The following is a 21,366-nucleotide window of genomic DNA, read 5'->3' as shown; positions in this document are numbered from 1 at the left end:
TAAGAGGAACTCTTTGTACTAAATATTGTAATAGAATCCTAACAGGATCCATCCTCTAATAAGGAATATTCATATTAGTATATCATTTTGTGGGCATCATTCCCACTAGGATTTTCCCTCTGATCAAGGGTTTCCCTACTCAACATATCTGGTGTAATTGTTTATGTGCATCTCTTTATGGTTGTTGTTTACTTTGTTGAATGGTCAAGATTGTTTTACACCCCCCCGCCAAGTTATATTGGTGGACTATTATTTCTAACAACACATGCATATATATATACTGAATGAAAGGTGAGGAAAACCCAAAACACATCATAGGCCTTGAGATGACAGTTGGGTACACATGCATGAAAAGCTCTTATAGGGGCTTATTTGAGCAAAGTTTTCCTTATAGGCAATCAAAATTATTCCTACAATTTTGAGTCTTAACATTGCCAACATTTCAAATGACCATTTGTCAGTTAAACTCTAGAACAAATTCAGATATCATATCAACCTGTTTCTTATCTGTTTGTATCAATAATTGTCAAAAATTCATCCATTTTCTCATGCATTCTTTATGGTGAGTTACCCTGTGACTATTGCTCTTCCACTGGTAGTGCCTTGCTTATGCAATGTTGGAGTCTTGTGTAGTCATTCTTTTGTGTCATAACGTTCTTGCTACACTGGTGTGTGCACATTGTATGTGAATACAACAAAATGTAATTTTACATCTTGGTGTTATTATTGATTGTTTCAAAATTAGTTGTCTTGTTGAATTTTATATGATTCCTTACAATTTAGGATTTTATTAAAGCCTAATTAGAATCCCTAATAACTTTATAGTCATTTTTATTTATACACAAATATATTATTTTTTAATATAGTTATTTTTATAAAAAGACTTAAATATACAATTTTATCATTATGTATTAATGTAAAGCAATAATATTATACTAATTGGCATTAAATAATAATCCTAAACATAATTGTGTAAAATTTCCTAATAAGAAAATATTACCTAACCCGATATTTTGTAAGCTTTCGATACGCCTTTGATATGGTCATATTGGATTGTTTTGAATCTTGAACATTTGATACCTTAAGAAGTTCCACCTTTTAGGACACTCCATTTTAAAAAAAGGCACTGTCTACATAACAAAATATTTGCACCTTGGTAAAAAAAAACATATTGCTAATAAACAATAGTATGTTAGCAATTACGTTATTTAATTGTAAGTGTTTGCAAGTTACTAACACACATAAATACAATTAGCTAAAAAAGTTGTTTGTTTGCAATATGTTTTTTAGCTAATTATATTTATATTTGTTAGTAATTTGTAAACACTTACAATTAAATAATACAATTGCTAACATACTATTGTTTGTTTGTTTGTTTGTAGCAAGGTGCAAATATGTTACTAGCTAGAGTTTGAAAAAAAAAAGATCCCTTCGGAGTTTATCGTTGACAGGATATTGTCAACATTTCAAACGATCGTTTGTCGTATTAATTCCTGATCAGATCATGACATAAAACAATCTGTTTCTTATTTTCAACTTCACGTTTTATTCCCTGTACACGTCTGTCAATCGATGCTTCGGGGTCTTCGGGAATAAAGAAGTGTCAGAAATCCGAGCACCCAATCTACCCAATTAAACCTCTCAAAAGTTCAAACACTGATAAATATGATAAATAACAGTAATTACCATCTGCCATTAAACCACAACCTTAAATATTTAATCATCTTTTTCAAAAGCATGTAATGCTGGAAGATGTACAGTCCTGTAGTGCAGCAGCTCATTTACTTTACCATTCAACAAATTTCTGTGCCGTTCTGGAGATGTATCCTGGAAACAGCAGGATCGGAATGGGGAAGAATGAATTGATGATTGTATTAGTTGTGCTTGGGATTCTGAGTGGTGAATGTATGACTCAAATTAAGAAAAACCCACTTGAATTATGTCCGCAAGAGCATCCCCAGTATGGTACTATATGTTCTTCCATTATTGAAGGTGAAAATGTCGAATCATTTGGCAAATTCGCTGAATGGGTACCCCATTTGAGCTACGATAACATTTCTAGGCCCCATTTGAGCTACAACAACTGTTCTAGTTGTGGAATTGAATTTGAAAACTGGTGGGAAAGATCTGCCAGAGTGGTATCTGTGGATGAATTTGGAGCCAAAGGAGACGGAGAGACTGATGATTCCAAGGTACGTTTCGAAAACTCAATTCACGTTTCCTTGTTTTTTTTTCACTTTAGTTTGGATTTTATGTGTTTACTTTGCCATTTTTCTTCTGAAATCGGTGAACTGAATTATTAGTGACCAGAATGGCGGAAATTATATCAAGGTACATTTAGAATCCCCACTCCGGTTTCATTGCCTTTAATTTGTATCTTGATTTCACATGTTTGATATTCCATTCTTCTTCTGCGATCACTGGATTTAGTACGCAGCTACCTGAATGAAATAAATCAGAGTAATCCCCATGTGATGCAGGAGCATCATGCAGAAGACAGTTTAGTCTTTATGAGGACACTGTTCAGATTTTGTCTTCTTTATGTGGCATGAAAGTGTCCTTTAAATTGCTTTGGCAGTTTTTCTGAGCATTTACTCGCCGGCTAGTAATGGCGATTCCTATTCATATATGTGCAATGGTTTATGATGTAGACTTTCCGCCTCCATTTATAGGTAGCCAAAGACTTCAGACAGGGTTGGAGAAACAGAATGAGGTATTCATTTGGAGGAAAAGTGGATATGTAGATCATGCTGTTCTTGATGGGAGGAGAGAAAATTCTGAAGAACAATCGTGAGTGATTTAGTTGTAAATGGAGTATTTTTAAGTTGATCGTGAGGTTTATGTGATCTATTTTAATAGGCTGAAGCAAATTTTCTTTTAAATAAGAATGTTTAACTGTTAGGATTGCATATATCATTTGGTAAAATTGGGGTCGATCTTACCAGCTTATGAATTGTTAATGCCGCTTGTCTATCATCTAGATAGTTTTCTGTCTGAAAAGAAATTAGGAAAAATGGTGTTCATTTGTTCATTTTTTTATACCTGATACCACCGGTTTTCCTAAAATTTACAATTTATGTTGTGCTGTACTAAGGACCACCAGGCAGGCTTTAAAATATTCTTAATTTTTTTTATAACAAAACTCATTCTTAACTTTTAATTTTTTTTTGGAAACTCGACTCTATGGGACCTTACCCTTAACAATAAATAGTTTCCTTTGTTGTCTGTATTTTCATTGTATCCTAAATGTTGATGCTAAAAATTATATAGACAATGGAATCCAGAAACAAATCATTTTCAAAATAGATTGTGGAAATCTGATAAAATTCATGGGTTGTAGTAGTTCCAGTGTATAGTGATGAGTGTGAGATGTTGAATAAAAGATATTTTGGGATGTTTGTAATGTCGAGTCATAGTTTTAGTCGATAGAAGCTGAGTCTATTAGGAAACTTTGGTATTGCATGTAGTGCTGTCATATAGTTGTTAATAATAAGTTCAATGTGGGTTTAGGACTCAAAACTATCACAAGAACCTTAATTTGTTCTGGATGGTTTAATCCCTCCCTGGTAAGTATATTTTGTAGACCCATCTGTAAATGACATTGTATTGGAGCCTTTTGAATGCTTGATTTTCTATCTCATTTGTTGAAATGCGTTAGAGCTGTTAAGTTCTGTAGTTAATTCTGGTGATCATATGTTAAAGATTTACCCAACTTTCTGAAAGAAGAACTATGGATGAGATGAGCTGCTTGGATTAGTTGCCTATTAATGGGTTCCTGCTCCATGATCACGTGAATAGTCCAAAAACGTTTTAATTTCTTATCATTTTTGTGTTTGTTGTTCTGGTCAGTTTCCTTTGCATTTCGTCAAATATCTCATAATCAACAATAGACACTTTTCTACACATGTTCAAAATCGGAACTGTTTACACGATTCCTGGAAGCTTTAAGTTTTGGTTGCTGGAATTCTTTTTAATCTTCCATGAGCATCACTGTTGATATCTGAGAATGTGAGATACGAAAGCCATACTTTTAGGAGAAAAGATGCTAAACACTGTGAACTGGCATCTAATCAGCAGATTAGTCCACTTTATGCTGCAGAAAAACTCAAGGTCATCAAGTATCAACAGAAAAACAAAACATATTTATTACAATTTATAATCAGTGAGATGTGGCTTCTGTAAACCGCGTTTTGTTATAACTGCTGCTAACTTCTCCCACCACAATAGTGTGGAGATGCCTAAAAGTTTTTAAGGTAGACATTCTATAAAGTATGCAAGCATTATACACACACACATTAACATATACATATATATTGTGTTGTTCAAGGAGAAGGGAAAGGAAAGGTCATTTTATAGTCCATGATACTAGCCATATATTTTTGGGTTTACATATGGTAACAGCAATATGGGACTAGCTCGTACTCCTTCTGAAAGATATCTATTATAGTACAAACAAGGCGTACATACCCTACCCCCATGTGAGATGACACTTCATATGGAACAAACATGATGTTAGTATACGAAGTCCAATGGTCACATGACCTTTTAACTTCTCCAGTCTTTTCATTTGATGGTTGCATATGTATGTGTACAAGCCATCTAAGGTGTATTTGGTGTAAAGTCAATAAGAATACTTCCCTGCTTTAAGAGTGGATGTAGCCAGTTTTAGTGAACCACTATAATTTCCTATGTTAAGTGTTTTGTCTCTATTTATTTTTTGCTGTTTTAGGTTTTCATATGTTTTCTCTGCTCATTTAAAGCTCAACAATTGGTATCATAGCTTGGTTAGAGCCATGGAGAAGGTTTTGAGCAGAGATGGAAGAAGCTAAAGTTGGGGAACTGGATTCCACTTTTTCATTCATTGCCTCTCCATCCTTCTTGTATTTATTAGCAGGTTAAATTGTAGTGAGAGTTGCTCGTCCAACTTCAGATTCATCATTGTGTAAAGCCTTGATTATTTGGATTCTTTTATGGATCAATTAGACGATGAAGCTGATTTTGTTATTGTGAATTCTTTAGTATTTTGGAATTTGGCAGTGACATGGAGCATATACAAGCTGCTGCTGAAGAAGATGCATTTGTGTTTGAGAATGAGGAATCAGGTGACGATTCCTTGGATGAATTCAGACAGGGTTGTAATGAAGGACGAAGGGAAGCATTTATTGAGCTTGGCAAAAGGATTTTGAAAAAGTCTCTTGATGTTTATTTGGCTATGGCAGATGTTCTTTTGGAGGACATGACCTTGCTGCAAATGCGAGCCATGATTTAGTGAAACAGGATGTTGGGATGAACAATGTCAGAGACGAAATAAAGTGTCATGTACATTGGTGGGATGAAGAAAGTGAAAACACTAGTATTTAATGGATCTGTTCATGCAGTAATGACACAGAAGCTTTACCACTACAAAATGAAGAAAATGTGGACAAGGGTGTAACAAATAGCTAGAAAATGAAGAGGATTCTGATGAAGAAGAGGATGTTGGTTTTGTTTCTTTACCCACTCTTGATATATCTATGGCATGTATAAATGGTTTGAGAAACCATGAAATCGTGACACCAATGAATGATGTGGAGGAAATCAAAGAATATGATGGTTAAGAAGGGAATGAAGAAGTAGAGGGTAATTATGAGGATGTTGAGGCAAATGAAGATGAACTTGAGGAAGATGTGAATGAGACATATGATGCCAAGAATAGAGCATAAGTAAATGAGGTTGCCTCGCCAAATTCAGTCACTAGTCAATAGGCTGGGAGTCTGAATGTTATGGCTATGTCCTCACCAACTGGCCAAACCTAGTGTGTTTCTGCATAGAAACCCAATGTAGGATCTTGTTGATGTGAGTTTTATTCCACTGCAACTTGCAGAACCAAACGCTCAATGTTTCAGAGCGAAACACCAAATATTCAATCATCTCTTGATATAAAAGGTCACTTCTTATGCTAAGCTTGCAAGGTGAGATCATGAAATGACTTCAGGGTTCTTTCAGTTTTAGATGCTCAATTGAAATGATGTGATTTTCTGGATCATTAAGGGGACTTCCGCTAGTTCATTCAAGCCTTGTCAATTGCTTGCCTTCTAAAGATTTAGCTTCATAATGTGCAATGAAAATATGCTTTGATTTTCGACCTTGAACTTCAACTTAACCTTATCTTCCACAACTATTTCTTCTAACTCAAGATGGAAGGAAGTATGGATGAACTTGGACTCTACTAGTTGTAGCTTTATCAACGACTCTACCCACCTGGTGCAAGCTTCTAAGGATATACTCAAATGTTTTTCAAATCAATATTTACCCTTGTTAATCCCATCAATGGATGTAAACTAAAGATTGGATATTAGTTGAAGTTAACTACTTTTACTAGCTCATCACACAAGGCACTCCCACCATCAGCAAGAGGCTAGTGGTCTAGTTTATATTCGAGTCAAGCAAGAAAACATCCACAATTCTTTCATCCAACTACACTGAACAACATGAATGAAATCCTAAGCTAGGTGAGGAATATGGATCACTACGCAATAATTCAAACTTGATCATAACAATTCACCATGCAAGACACAACAATGAAAAGTAGAGAAAGTTTGGCATTATCTTTGCAACAATTCACCAACAAGTCCCGTGTTACAAATGAGAGGGGTGGTGTTTATATAAGAACCCTAATTACAATGAACAACCAAGATTGATTTGAAATCAATGGCCCAAAAATCCATTACAAACCCTAATTAGGGCAATAAAAAGAAGTAGAAAATAGAAATGAAGCACCACAAAATTAGCCAATGAGAAAATTCAAAGGCTTGAGGACCAATAGGAAGTAAGGAATCTACCTAGTCATACAACTCATCATCATGATCATGTGTGCCTCATTTCTCTTGCAATCATAATTTTTATTCCACTTCCTTATCCTTGTTAAATTTTGAACCAGAATGTATAATAATGCAATGAACTGAAATTCAAAACACAAGAGAACAAAGGACACAAAACCTTATCCATGGAAAACCCTCTACTTGTGAGTGAAAAACCTAGACCACAAAATGATGATCCTTTACTGAATTCTCAAAAACAAATATAATGATCTCTCACTTAAGATTGAAGACTCTAAACAATCAATCAATATGCCTTATTTCTTTTAACAGATTGAGCACTTTGTCTAAAAATGTCTAACAAAATAAGTATCTTGACCATATACAAATCGAGTGACAATAACGATATTGTTTTAAACCCATACACACAAGATTATTAGATGAACACCCAGTACAATAATCCGTGATGATAATATCAATAAGAATGAATTTCCATTAGAGGCGTTTTGTTTTTTCATAGCTTGATCCATAGAAAACATCATGGTGATTGAAGTGAATCTCGTTGAATGCCAAGAGGCAACAATTACGAACATAATGAAGACTCTTCAATAAATTATGAGAAATATGCTTCATTGTATCAACGACAAGACATGAACACTCAAACATATGCATGATGTTGTGAAATCTCATACACAGTACCATGTCATCCATTCCCAATGGTTAAGAATGCGAGTATAATAGGAATGATGCATGAAAGAAAGCGTTGATAGAGGAACAACTTGACCACAATAAGGAAGCCAAATTGCTTGACCATTGTAAGGGAGCCAACAAAGTCTCTTAGCTAGATGGAACAATAATTGAAGAAAGTCAATACTCTTTGATGAAAAACTAAAGTTGCTCTCAATTAGTAACGATGAGCAGAATACAATTACATCTTTGTAGATTAGAGAAGATATGATGATTTATTAATGTAGAACTAGAGACCACCAAAAGGGTCTAAGGGACTGAAAGTCATAAAAAATAGACAATCAGTAATAGGAACACCAAAAGGTACAGCCAAGAAACAAAAGAAAGAGCAACGAAAATGCCACCAGGGAGCTAGAGTCAAAGGAGAATGAGGATAACCAAGAGCCCCCAGCTGTAGGGAAGTACCCCATAATAGAAGGATAACCATTGGGGCGAGAGGGGGTCTGGGGTCGTCTTCGAGAACCACTAGGAGTGGAGGGCTTCCACCGAGGTGTGTGGTCTCTGTGTGGTTTCACAGACCTGGCATTAACTGAAGTAGAAGGACCCAACGAATGCTTGTTCACTCTAGTGGAGGTGATAGATGTGAAGGAGGTGATGAGATGAACTGACCCAAGTCTCAAGGGAGATTGAACTTGTAAGGTGTGATCATGAAGACATGTAGCTTCATTGAGGTAGAGTGCCACATACTCCTATTCGATGTATCTAAAAAAGGAAACTAATGACTAACAATCCTTGAACAAACAAGGAAACCTCCCATGAATCTCATAATAGATGGGGCAATGGAATAGAAAGTGTAATTTTGTCTTAGTTACGCCCATGTTAATCTTTTTCAATCTGGTGGTCAGTTTGGATGCAAAGCTGATGGGATCCCACTCTGAAGGAGCCCAGAGGAATACGTAGGGCATGAGTCTAGCACTGCTCAACATAAGAGTGACAAATAATGATACAATCTTGAATGTCAATGTAGTGCTTAGCATAAAAGGCCATCCTAGGATGGAGGCACCCTAGGGGATCGATCAAGGTAATGTGAATATACCTCCTGTAGGTGTCCATCCTTATGCGACCGTTCAACTCTAACTTGGTAGGGAGGAAATGAGTTGGAGCGATCAACGAGTACTGGAAGGGAGGTGGGTGGTCAATATGAATGCCCATCAGCTATAGGAGAGCATAGGTCTAGGCATACCAACTAGCGGGATTGGCCGCCTTAATCACCTCAAAGGAGCGATAGGCCAAATAAGAATATCTATATCGATCCTCAGTAGAGTCAATGAACCCCCGAAGCTGGTGAAGAAACCAGGTCAAGTCAAAGATGACATCGAGTTTAAAGGGGTGATCCTTGAACTCGGCCAAAATGATGCTAGTAAAGGTAGTATGGTGATATTTGATTATACAATGAAGGATAAGGTTCTAAATCCGCTCAACAGTATCCCAGTCATAGGCCTAGAGGGAGGGCCTCTAAACCACAAAGCCATAAAGAATAGTTGGTCTGCTTAGAGAATCCATAAGAGACATCTTGGACATAGTGTCTTGGAAGTGATGCTAGAAGCACTGTCTCTCAAGAAGAGCAAGGGAACCCAGACCCTCGTTAAATTGGTGCTACATGTCTAGTCTCATATTGAAATGGGGTCCTAAGAATTTGACACCCAGTTAAGTATAAGTAAATGAGATCTTAATCTCTTCACCCTGAAAGAAGAAGTGCAGATGGGAGGTCTTTAAATAGTTGAAGACCATAACCGAGGTCATACCTAGGTTAACTGTGAGTTGTCTCGAGTCACAAAAAGAGGCCAAACTGGCTAGGAGACATTGAGGGCCCTTAGGGGAGGAGGCCAAGAGAACCACATCGTCCGCAAAAAGAATGGAGATCAGAATATGGTGCAAATAACAACCATCATCAGGGAGCGAGAAGTCCTGGAGGAAAGCTTCAAGCTCGTCAATGTAGATGTCAAAGTAGGGGAAAGTGATAAGCCTTGCTTCACTCCAATAGTACTTTGAATGATGTTGGAGAAACCTAACAAGCCTTGAACCTACCAACCACACTCTTATAGAGCTTCATAATGGCGGTCAAAAGAATCTTTGAGATCCCGATGTCTCTATGTCTCTGAAACAAAGTCAACTGATGGACAAAATCGAAAACTTTGCGAAAGTCCACAAAGGAATAATAGACTTTTGCTGAGAGGTATTGAGCCTCCTCAATGATAGCATGAAGCGTCAGAATGTGATCCATAGTTTGAAAATCTTCCCTGAACCTAGCCTGGCTCCTCGCACGGTGATGTCGTCTATTAAGCTCCCTGTAGAGAATGGTGCACAAAGCGGTAGCATAGAGTTTGGCAATTGGTCCTATAGTTGTTGAGGTTCAAAGCCAACCTGACTTTGTGTATTGGGTGAATGATGTGTCAGGACCAAGAATTGCGAAAACCCATGTAGACCACTTTGTTAAAGAGCACAGTGAAGAAAGAACCCAAGACTGAGATACCCAGCTTGAAGAGTTCCTCTTGGAACCCTTCCTCATTAGCTGCTCTGCTATTGCTTATGGATCTAATAACCTCATAAATGCTGGTGAAGGTGATGATATGATAATGGGAAAGGGAGTAAGGTGGAAGTGGGGCTAGCTAGGGATGTCGTAAAGGGTAGAAGTGTGGGAGATGAATGAACAAAAATTCAGAGTGGAGGGGGTGGGGGGTGTTGGGGGAAAAGATTATGGCAAAAGAGCTTCAAGGATTGCCGGAGGGAGATGCCAAGGGATCTACACTATGAGAGAAAAAATAAGCGCTTCTTGCGGTGAAGAAGATGACGATAGAAGAGCCTTAGTTAGGGGAAAAGATGGGCATGGGAGAAGAAGGTGGTGTGGATCAAGCAGTGGAAGGACTTACAATCCTCATCGAACCACTAGTTCATGGGGTGGGAGAGGGGGGGGTAGCAGGAGAAATAGGTGGTGCAGTGGGGGAAGGAGAGGACAGAGGACTCACGGATTGCATTGAGATGATGGTCAAACATGTGGAGGCAAAACAAGTGTCAATGAAGGGCCTCTGCGGAAGGGACCATATGAGGTGGGAGGTGAAGAGGTCACGATTAGCATTAACAAAGGAATAAAGAGTGTGAGGGAGAGGTGGCACTAGGGGGTGCGAGGGGAGGCTAATGGGGTGTGGGGAGGCACAAAGGGTGAGGCCGAGGAGGTAGTGATCAACAATGGGGAGATGAGATATGGAGAAGTGGCTAATGGAGGGGATGAAGGAGGTGCAAGAGAGGGCGTAGTCCACCACGCTAGCTCCCTCATAGTGGGGCCAATAAGTGAAGTGACTGAAACCAGGGAAGCATGAGGGTCGTTTTAGGATCACAAGGTTTGAATATTCACAGAGCTGTAGTAAGTGCTAACCATACTGTGCCAAGGGCCATCATTGACGTTGAAGGAGCGTTAAAATCCTAGTGAACTCAAGTTAGACTCTGAGGTATAGATGGAGTTCATCGCCTAGTCATGGAGGGGGGTCTGAAGGTCTTTGGTGTGGGCATTAAAGTCCCCCAAAATGATGATGTCACCCATAGATGAAAACTTGCTAATGCAGTCATGTACATTCCTAAAGGGATCGCCCTCCTCAATACTATGGATATCATAAGGTGAAGTGGTTGGCAGAAAATAAAAGACAACAATGCAGATATCCCTGGCAAAAGAATCCCTCAATCTAATACGGTTCCATAGGAATATAGCAAAACTATCAGAGTACACGATAGAAGTTGCGTTGAAAAGGAAATTCTTGACAAGGATGCAACCCTACCAAAACCTTTGACCCTGCCAGAAAACCTGACGTCATCTCTGAAAGTAGACAACCATTGAAACCCATAGATATTGGGAAGATGGCGGACAAGACTCTAATGAGTCTCGATAACCAAAACAATGTCAATGGAACCGATGACATCCTGAAACAAACCTGACAAGGACCATAAGGCATCGTTGCCATTTTAGCAGTTGACAAGTAGGGAACTTCGACGAGTTATTTGCGTGCCCAACTATCTCCACGGGCATTATTTGGCCATGGAGGTCATTCTTGACTTCCAACTCGGGGAGGAGAATCGCGAATGACATCTCAAATATTCTTGATTATGACCCACTTACCAATACATCTAGCCTCAACTACTAAGCTCCATGAGAGCTTTAACTCTGTTACCCATAATTTGGTGAGATCCTTATTATGATAGATCTTAGTGGGAAGAGGAAAGAGCTTCCTTCTCACCCTAAGAACCTACACACGATTAGCTAGTGCGAGAAACCTGAGGAAAAGGGTGTCATTATGTCCGATCCATGCCCTATCAAGTGTAATATCTGAAATATCGAGTTGATTCTTGAGAAAGGAGTAGCCTGTAGGGAGAGGATTAGTGGTGGGGGAGGAAGGCCTTGCACTAGTACGTTTAGCTTGTGAGCCCACCTAACACGCTTGTTAGCCAACTTGGTTTGGACTAGCTCCTTGAACCCTAAAAGTGGTACCGAGTTCGAGTTGTTACAAATTGAGGCCCAATATTTTAATTGTTCAATTTTAGATGCTTGGGAGGATTGCTTGCTAATGAACATAGCCTGCTAGTCTTGAAGTTCCCAAACTTGCTTCTTATTAGAGCTAACCAATTGTCGAAGATCCGTAGAAGCCCCATCTGAAGTGGAAGAGAAACTAGGAAACTATGATTAAAGCTTTGTTACAGTAGTAGACAATGTTTGGGCCATTTCTTTCAATAGTAAATTTTCGCTTTCCACCTTGGCCATGTGGTCAACTGGCCTTTGGTATGTCACTGGTGTGGGTAGGTGGTCCATCAGTCTGCCAGTAGTAGAGGAAGAAGAGCACAAGAGTCCTAGAAAACTCGACAACAAGGAATAGTAACCCCCAAACAACAAGGAAAATCCCATGAATGCCAATAGTAGAGGGCCAGAAGTGATTACAAGAAGCCAACAACAAGAGAACAAAAAACAAAACCACAAATGCATAATCCCGAGAAAACACAGTTGGGCAGAGAAGGAGAAATCTAAAGAGTAACAAAACAAGCCATAGGAGCTGAGAACATGGTTGCCCATAGGCAAAACAAGAAACAAGGAGAGAACAAGAGCAAGGATAGAGAAATGACAGCAGCCAAGTACACACAAGAGCACGAGAGCAAGGAATAGTGGAAACAATGGGCAAGGAAACATGACTGTAGGAAGTAACGAGTAGAGATCATTGATAGGCTTGAAGCAGAAACACAATGACCCTAGAGCACATGGGGAAACAACAATGATGCAAAACGTCGGCAAACAACGATGACAACTAGATGGTCATAGTCCCTCATGCATAGAGACAATGCGATCATGAGTCCAGATGGAGGGAACATGAGCAAGGGATGAGGTATGTGTGGGGAGGTTAGCAGGAGTGGTTATGGGAGTGGTTAGAAGAAAACAAAGAATTAAGAATATAGAGAAGCATCGTAGGTATGAATGGTCTCAATTATACTTCGAGGAAATTAACACTGATCATTACAGGTATGAAGAATTTCTCTTTTCGTTATATGTTACAATGCAAATGTTTGGACCGAAGCACAATGACCACTTGCTAGATAGGACCAGACCCAAAGAAACAAACCACATTATGTAGCAAGATAAATGGGACCAGCACTAACATGGTTAAAGATGAATCTTTATGGCGCATCGTCCGGAGCACACTCTATTGGATCATCAAAACATTTAATCCACATCTATACATAGGATATGTTGACATCAATGACAACAACAATGATAACATGAGCATCACATTTGAACAGGTACATTGTGGTAATCTTTACTCTTTTTGGATTATCTTTGTATATGTCTCCAATCTTAAAATATTTCTCAAACTCTTGGATCTAGTCTAAGAATATATCACGGTGAACCTCTCAATTAAAATCAGAAATATCCACCTTTATTTTGGAGCTGTGTTTTGTCAATGCTTTAATAAGCTTCTCCATAGAATCTGATATGCTAGTAGCATTCTCCAAGTTCTTTGGTCCCTTTTTAGACTTGTCCAATTTTGGTCTTGCCTTTAGGGTCTCTAATCTTTGAAGCTCTTATCCAGTTTTCCTTCAAGGCCCTTCATTTTTCCTACCCCTTATCTCGTAATTCACATAGAGTCCCCTATGAGCCATCACGGATTTCTCTGATACCAAAACTGATGCAGATAATTCCTCAGCACTTGCAAGTTCACACTAATAAAAAAATAAAAAGTGAGGACTACAAATGCATTCAATAATTCCAAACAACCATTCAACCTAGGAAATCGCCTAAACTTAGTAATCTGCAACTTGTAATTTCTATTAACCTCTGAAAATGGAAAATGATAGAGCACAAAATTGTTTCTAGTTCTATTTTGAAAAGACTTCCCGTCTGCTCCAATGCTACCTCTACCAAGGTGGAGCATTGTTTTGCCTTAAATATAAAAACAAAACGAATCGATTTTCTCCACAACATCACCCAGTTACAGAAGGCAAAAGGTAAAAATAAAGGAAATAACAAAATAAAAAACAAAAACAAAATGGAAAAGAGATAGATGGTTTGGAAGAAGCCACCAACATTTCTCCATCACTTATTGGAAAACTCTGTCTGGTTAGAGTCATCTGTTGCATTATATATGAACTGAAAAAGGAGGAAGTTATTCACTGGGAATGGACAAATATGTGAGAATTCCTGAAGGGAGTGATGAAAGAGGAGGATGGGCATTACTAAGTGAAGAAGGACAGCTAGAGGGTAATTAAACCCAAACGGGAGAGTACATGACAGAGAGATGAGTTGGAAAGACAGAAGAGAACAGCTGTCACAAATTAAAAGGTACTTGACATGGTGGAAATGAACACTACAGCCATGACAATTGGCCAAAAGAGTGGTCAGCCATTGTTTGTGAATTCCGAGCTCACCATATTTCTACCTAATGTATATGATGTAGGAGCAACCTTGGTTGACCACAATACCCATTCTTAAAAAAAGGGAAAATAACAAAAAAAAATTCTTACCATTTTTTTGTTCATTATATTTAGCTATTGGCATTTCGTCGAACTGTTCATAGTAAACATGGTATTCTCCTTTTTTGTTCACATGTTTAAAATTGGAGCAACCAATTCCTCTGATTCTTGGAAACATTAACTGCAATTTTTGGGAATTGAAAGTCTCTCTACTTTTCCATGAGCATCTTCTATACATATCTAAGGGTGTAAAACACAAAGGCCATTTTTTTTGGAGGAAAAAGGGCAAAACAAAGTTTGTTGGCATCTAATCAGTAGATTACTCCAGTTTATGATGCAGAAAAATTTGAGACAGTCAAGTGTTAACCAAGAAGGCAAAGCAGCTATCACATTCAGTAGTTATGGCTTCTGTAGAGGGTCATAAACTGGAGATGCCAAAAGTTTAAGGTGGACACCCTGTGCAGTACATATATATACATACATTTTTCAGTAGTGTGAAAATCTTACATTTTGCCGAGAGAGATCACCGTAGGGAATGATCATGGCACTACCAAACTGAATCAAGGAAAGTGGATGTGTATGTTTTCAGACAGCTGTTCTAGCAATAGAATCCAAACACTCAGTACTGGAAGAGCAAAGCCTTTTCCCCCCTTTGTATTCTGGACGATAATATGTTAGATATATCATTTGCATAGTGTAGCTTTGAGATTTGGTTTCCTAAAGAAGTTCTGTATATACTTATTTTGGTTAAGTAAAACAACAGATATTAGTAACTGTGCTTTGTTAACACTCACAAGTTCAAAATTTTAAATGGTTTGTGCGAAATTGTTTTAGAAAACTGTGTGAGATTATGAGGGCAGCCTGTCGTGTTATTTAATATTTATTTTATGGGAATTTACGTAGGCTACAAGAGTTACAGAATTCTAAATAGAACCCCTTGCTTTACTGTGTGAGGATTTTAAAATACAGTTCGTAAAAATAGCATTTGAAGTATCTACTTAATGGTTTCTTGCTTTTATTTTGATATTGAATTGATATGTTTTCAATCAGACTTGTCAATGACAATTGCTGAAATCAGTACGTAGCTCTCAGAAGAAAATTATGATAGTATTTGTGGGTGACCATACAAAATCTATAGGACTGAAAAGTACAGTTAGAAAAAATAGCATTTCAGATACCTGCATCAGGGATTTTCTGTTTAATATAAAATAAAAATGAAAATTGGATTCATATCTTTTACAGAACTACACCGCTTACTCAATTACTAAATTCAATTGCAACCAATTATCAAGTAAGAAAATAATGATATAAATGCCCATCCATGATCAAAATAGATCAATGGGACATGAATATATTCTTCTTTCTTTTTCTCTGATTTTGGATTCACATATTTACAATTTCAACGGTCTTTTGCAAATAAATAAATCTAATAAATGGACTGTGGATAGAAAGAGCCGATGCTAACGCCCATGAATAACAGAAGATGAGTAGATTTATGGAGCTAAAGAGTACACTTGGCAAAGTAGTATTTGAAATGCTGGCTTCAGGTTGTTTTGTTTTCGTTTTGATTTTAGAATCATATGTTTGTGATGCCACCACATCTTCTGTGATCACTAATTCCAGTAAATGGTACAAATAACTAAGAAATTATGTTCATGTCCATGAAGGACCAATGTATATCAATGGTGCTGGTCAGAAAAAATAGCTAGCAACATAGTGCCAATGGTTACAACATTGGAATAAAAATAGTTTCCCACCCTAAATAACAATGATCTGAACAAAAAAGAACTGCATCAAGCAGCATTGAGTTACTTCCTGTATGAAGAAGAATTGATGCTCCAATTGGCCTTTCTCCTGATCAAAATCTGTTTGGCAAGAAACCAGCATTTCTAAGGCCGCTCATGGCGTTGAAAAAATGACACGAAATCACGAAAAATTGTATCTGTTATCTCATAACCATTGCAACATCTGTACATAATAATTGCATTCATACATTCTTACACTGAGCTCTACATTGAGATGGACTCTTTCTACATTCATGCTTTTTTTGCAATTTTGAATAGTTTTCCTGCATTATATTTCATATTATATATCTATACCAAAGTTGTAATCCAGTGCAAAATATGTATATATTAGTTTATCATTCTCTGTGAACTTTACTTCGTGTTTATCAGCACTGAGAGTGAGTCACAGTATGGCATATCTTTCTACTTGCAGAAAGTTGAATGATTTCTAGGTGCTATATATTTGAATGGCAATGTTTAAAACTAAATAATTATTGTTCATTTATATGAAAACTGAAAAAAAAACAATTCTCATCTCTTGAACAGTTTATGTAATAGTTAAACTTTTGTGGTAACATTAGTGTTTCTTTAACTGTTTCTAAGGAGAAGTAATGAATTATGACAATTATGAACTTAAGTGCAATTGTCTTTCAGGCTTTCAAGAGAACATGGAAAGAGGTGTGTTCATCAGCCAATACAATATTCCTTGTGCCCCACGGGAAGAAGTATCTTGTAAGACCTGTTAGATTCTCTGGCCCATGCAAAGCTGCCTTGACCCTTCAGATCTCTGGAACAATCATTGCGCCTGGAGACCCCAAGATTTGGGAAGGATTAAATCGAAGGCAATGGCTTCGTTTTGTAAGAATAAATGATTTAACAGTAACAGGTGGAGGGACAGTTTATGGAAATGGAGCCCAATGGTGGGCGCAATCTTGCAAAATCAACAAAACAAATGTAAATATAGGGGATTTAAATTATCCTCATTAAATGTGATTTTTTCTATAGATTTGTTTCCACTGATTCCTGTGACCAAATCTGTGACTTGTTGGTATTAATTGTATCAGTCCATGACTGTCTGTTTTCTTTTGTTTTGCAGCCATGCCAATCAGCTCCAACAGTATGCACCTTTTCCAGCTCTCTTTTCAATAGCCATACTTCTGGTTGATCTAAATTCTTTATTTCAATTTTACTCCAGCATATTATAGCGGGGTGAAAAAGTGCTTGAAAATTTTGGAATGGGACTATTAGCCATCTTAAGGATGATTGAAATTTTAAGTTTTTATACTGAATTTGTTTTTCTATCAGGCAGTCATATTTGAATCAAGCAACAATCTGAGAGTGGAGAATATACTTGTAGAGAACAGTCAACAAATGCATGTCAAGTTTAGGAAATGTGTTGGGGTACATGCAGACCATCTCAAGGTTTTAGCTCCTGCCCATAGTCCTAACACGGATGGCCTTCATATAAGTGCCTGCAGACATGTACTTATTACAAACAGCATTATTGGAACTGGTAAGCTAAAGACAGTGAATGGAATCTCTCTACCATGTTATACAGAAGCTTCAACAGTTCATTACAATTATTGCTAAACGTGATGAACACTCAATTGTCCTGGTGTCCATGGTTCCCCATCCTATACCAGAGATTTGGTGCCACAATATTTTGGTATCTATTCACATTTTACATTTTATCATTTATCCATTGGTCTCTAAGATACATTTGTGGCATATTTAACTTTAATACAGGTGATGATTGTATTTCCATAGTAGGTGACTCATTCAACATCAAAATTAGAAATATCATTTGTGGACCAGGCCATGGGATCAGGTAAGAAAAGCCATGTAAAATCATAAAATGGTTATTTTGCACTTAAATTTTAAACAAAATCTTCCGGTTGAATGAATTCAAATTTATGAATATCGTTATTGATATTAACAGTATTGGAAGCTTGGGCAAGAGGAATTCAGAGGCACAGGTATCTAAGGTGACGGTACATGGTGCCTCTCTGTATAATACAACAAATGGGCTAAGGATTAAGACATGGCAGGTCTTGTCAAACTTCTGAAAGCTTGAGAAGTAGTTTCTGCATATTTTATGGTTAAGAAAATTTTGAGCTGCACTTCTAGACGATATAGACTTTTTGATGTAAATGAAGTTTTGAATATTAATCGATACTAGGTATCCTCTTCTGAAAAATTTCTTTTGCCATGCTCAGTTGCCCACATATTACTCAAAGGACCACATGCAAATAAGAAAGAAAGAAAGAAAAAGTGCAGATTTTTGGAGAACAGTGAAAATGATGGCCTGGAGAGCTTTAGCATCTAACGGCCTTTAAACAGTTTATTTAACATCTCTTTTTATTCTGCAGGGTGGCTCTGGATTTGCTAAGGGAATCAAATTTCAGAATGTCTTCTTGGAGAATGTCAAACATCCTATCATCATTAATCAGTTCTATTGTGACTCGAAGAAGCCATGCCCAACTAAGGTCTCTCTACTCTACTCTTTCAATTATGCTGCTCTCAAGAGAGAGAAAGGAAACTATTCTTAATGCCAATGAGCTAAAGCTCCTATAGTGTCAATGTTTTTGTTAGGAAATCTTATAAGTGGAGCAGGGGATTTGGAATAAGACAGAATTTTGAGCATACTAATGTTTCATGTAGTACATAAAATTGCAGGCATCAGCTGTGAAAGTAAGTGACATTGCATACAAGAACATTGAAGGGACATCAGCAACCAAAGAAGTGATGAGATTTTCTTGCAGTGACATGGTTCCTTGTGACAACATAGTCTTAGAAGACATTGATCTCACAGTATCTTCAGGAAGCACACCGACAACTTTCTGTGAAAATGCCATAGGTTTCACCATCGGCTCTGTCAGCCCTCAGTCATGTCTTCAAAGATGCCAACAATGCAAGGAAGAAAAGGCTAACACGCATAACTTCTCTTTTCTACCAAAAGATGAACTGTGAATTTATTTTCCTTCTATTCTTTTGAAATCCCTCGTCTCAACTAGCAGTCAGATAGAGAAACATATACATACCTTTAACCTATCCGTCTTCAAGGATAACAAGCATTTTTAGCTAGAGCAATACATTGTAAACCATATTTGATTATGTATGTCACTCATTCCAAATTAAAAAGGTCCACCTACATTAGAATTAGCATCTATTCCCAACAATGTCATTTTTCATAATGTAGAATATTTTTCTTTGGAGTATCCAGGCCACTGTGTTGAGTCATTTTAAAGATTTTGGCATATGCATGTCGGTTTCATATTTACAAAATCATTTTCAATATTTTACATCTAATTGTCGTTGCAAGTCAAAGTCACAAACAGAACGATTTAATGATTCATTTTTACAAGCCTTTGCCAGTCTAATACCTTTCAGGTGCCAAAAACCTATGAACATAATAGTGTCACTAAAAGAAAACCTTGATTTGCACAAGCACTAGGATACAATGCTACAATCCGTTTTGTGGAGGTAATCCAAGTCGAGTTGATGTTGAGTTTGTTTGCAATATCTCAATAAATTGCCATTTAGAATATCTTAAAAAACCGTGTTACAAGCTTTGCATTTGGAGAGTCCCAAATCTTGTCGAGGTTGAGACTCCTGCAATTTTCTGCCTTGTGACGACTCTGAAATAGTTCACCGCATTAAAACCGTGGTAGATTGAACTCTCTTCCTTAAAAACTGACTTCATGCAGAAATTTTGTAGAGTAAATATATTGAAGATGGGAGGAATATTGTCCTAGAAAATCTCACTATATGGCCTTAGATACTGATCTAGTTTGTAGTTGAGTAAAAAAGTTTGGAAATAGACCCAAAAATATACAGTCACCTTGTTGGATGTGCAATTCCTTCATTATCGATTATAATTCAAAAATTTGATCGAGTTGGGAGATTTAGAAGTTGAGCATCAATTACAAGATGAAGAGTGTATCATTTGGAAACATCGACTTGAAACTACTATGGCAAATCATAAGTTTGTAAAATAAAAACATTCAAAAACTCGTAGCTGTATGTTTCAATTAAGCAGATATAAACATTGAACATATTTAAGACGACAATAGAAAGAACCACCAAAACATGACACAACAAATTATAGTGGTTCGGCGAATTCGCCTATGTCCACTCTCATGGTAGGGAACCGCTTTATTATGTGTAACTGATACATTTGTCCATAGAATGTACACATGTATTTATACAAATGAATTCAGCAATCTTGAAGGTGAATGGTCAAGTGACCATTGGGCTTCACATACCTAACAAGCTCCCACTTGAAGTCTGCCCACTACAACCATAAATAGTCCTTGCATTTCTATTTTTTTACTGCTACATTGTAACTAGGTCCACAGAAGATTTTAACATCACCTAATTCCGTTCACAAACAATGCAAATTAATCTTATCCAGTTTCTTTTAGAACGAATATGGTTGAACAGTAGAATATCTTCTCTTTAAACATTTGCAGGTGCAAACTCACGCATAAATCCACTATCAGAAACCCCATTTTTGTGCAAATTCAGAATATACTTCATCCACAAAAGAGCTATTGAATGATAACACAACATTCACACTTGTAATTGTGCTCCCCTTCTCTGGAACACATCTCACCACTTCCATTCTGCTAATCAATTTAATCTTTATTTTTAGGACATGAGTATTTGATGCAGGAGCATCATAGGTGTAAGGGCAATCTTGCATCACCCAAAAATATTTCTGATTTGTCTTTCAATATGGGATATCTATGTGCTAAGTTACTATTTCGGAAGGCTTAATATTTTTAGTAAGTTGGTTGTTTGAGCTCAAAATATTCTGATTTGCCGACGGATCATTTTAAATATATCAGTCTGCTAATAAAATTTCATTGCAATATCAAGTCTATTTGTGATGTTATTGATTTTTTTTGGTATTGACAGTGTTGGTGTTTTTTGGACTACTAGGTACTCTAAACCCAATATCAAGATGCATAAGATGAAAACAAGTGTAAGAATTAGCTAAGTCCTATTAATGTAGAGATAAATTCAACGGAAGCAAAAACAAAACGAACTAGCACCAGAAAGAGACAGATACAACATTCTTCTAATTTATTTAT

At 37.2% G+C, this 21,366-nt stretch overlaps 1 protein-coding gene across 3 annotated transcripts; it reads left to right on the top strand.

Annotated features, from left to right (window-relative positions):
* Positions 1 to 1,535: 1,535 nt before the first annotated feature.
* Positions 1,536 to 19,488, top strand: LOC149541177 (putative polygalacturonase At1g80170). Of its 3 annotated transcripts, none has more exons than XM_089802179.1 (8): positions 1,536 to 2,192; positions 16,925 to 17,224; positions 17,367 to 17,387; positions 17,576 to 17,783; positions 18,017 to 18,098; positions 18,210 to 18,318; positions 18,640 to 18,756; positions 18,947 to 19,488. In XM_089802179.1, the coding sequence occupies exons 1-8, from the start codon at positions 1,743 to 1,745 to the stop codon at positions 19,238 to 19,240; spliced, it is 1,581 nt and encodes a 526-aa protein (XP_089658305.1). In that variant the 5' UTR covers positions 1,536 to 1,742; the 3' UTR covers positions 19,241 to 19,488. The 3 variants fall into 3 exon arrangements, 2 of the variants coding, with proteins under 2 accessions (XP_089658305.1, XP_089658306.1); XR_016356488.1 differs by having other exon boundaries at positions 1,615 to 2,192; positions 18,487 to 18,756; XM_089802180.1 differs by having other exon boundaries at positions 1,616 to 2,192; positions 18,210 to 18,314.
* The last annotated feature ends 1,878 nt before the right edge of the window (positions 19,489 to 21,366 follow it).

Source organism: Cupressus sempervirens, chromosome 9 (genome assembly GCF_028749045.1).
Source record: "Cupressus sempervirens isolate cs-2001-9-10 chromosome 9, ASM2874904v1, whole genome shotgun sequence".
Taxonomy (NCBI): domain Eukaryota; kingdom Viridiplantae; phylum Streptophyta; class Pinopsida; order Cupressales; family Cupressaceae; genus Cupressus; species Cupressus sempervirens.
The sequence above is the reverse complement of the archived record's forward strand: the minus strand, read 5'-3'. Positions and strand labels throughout refer to the sequence as shown.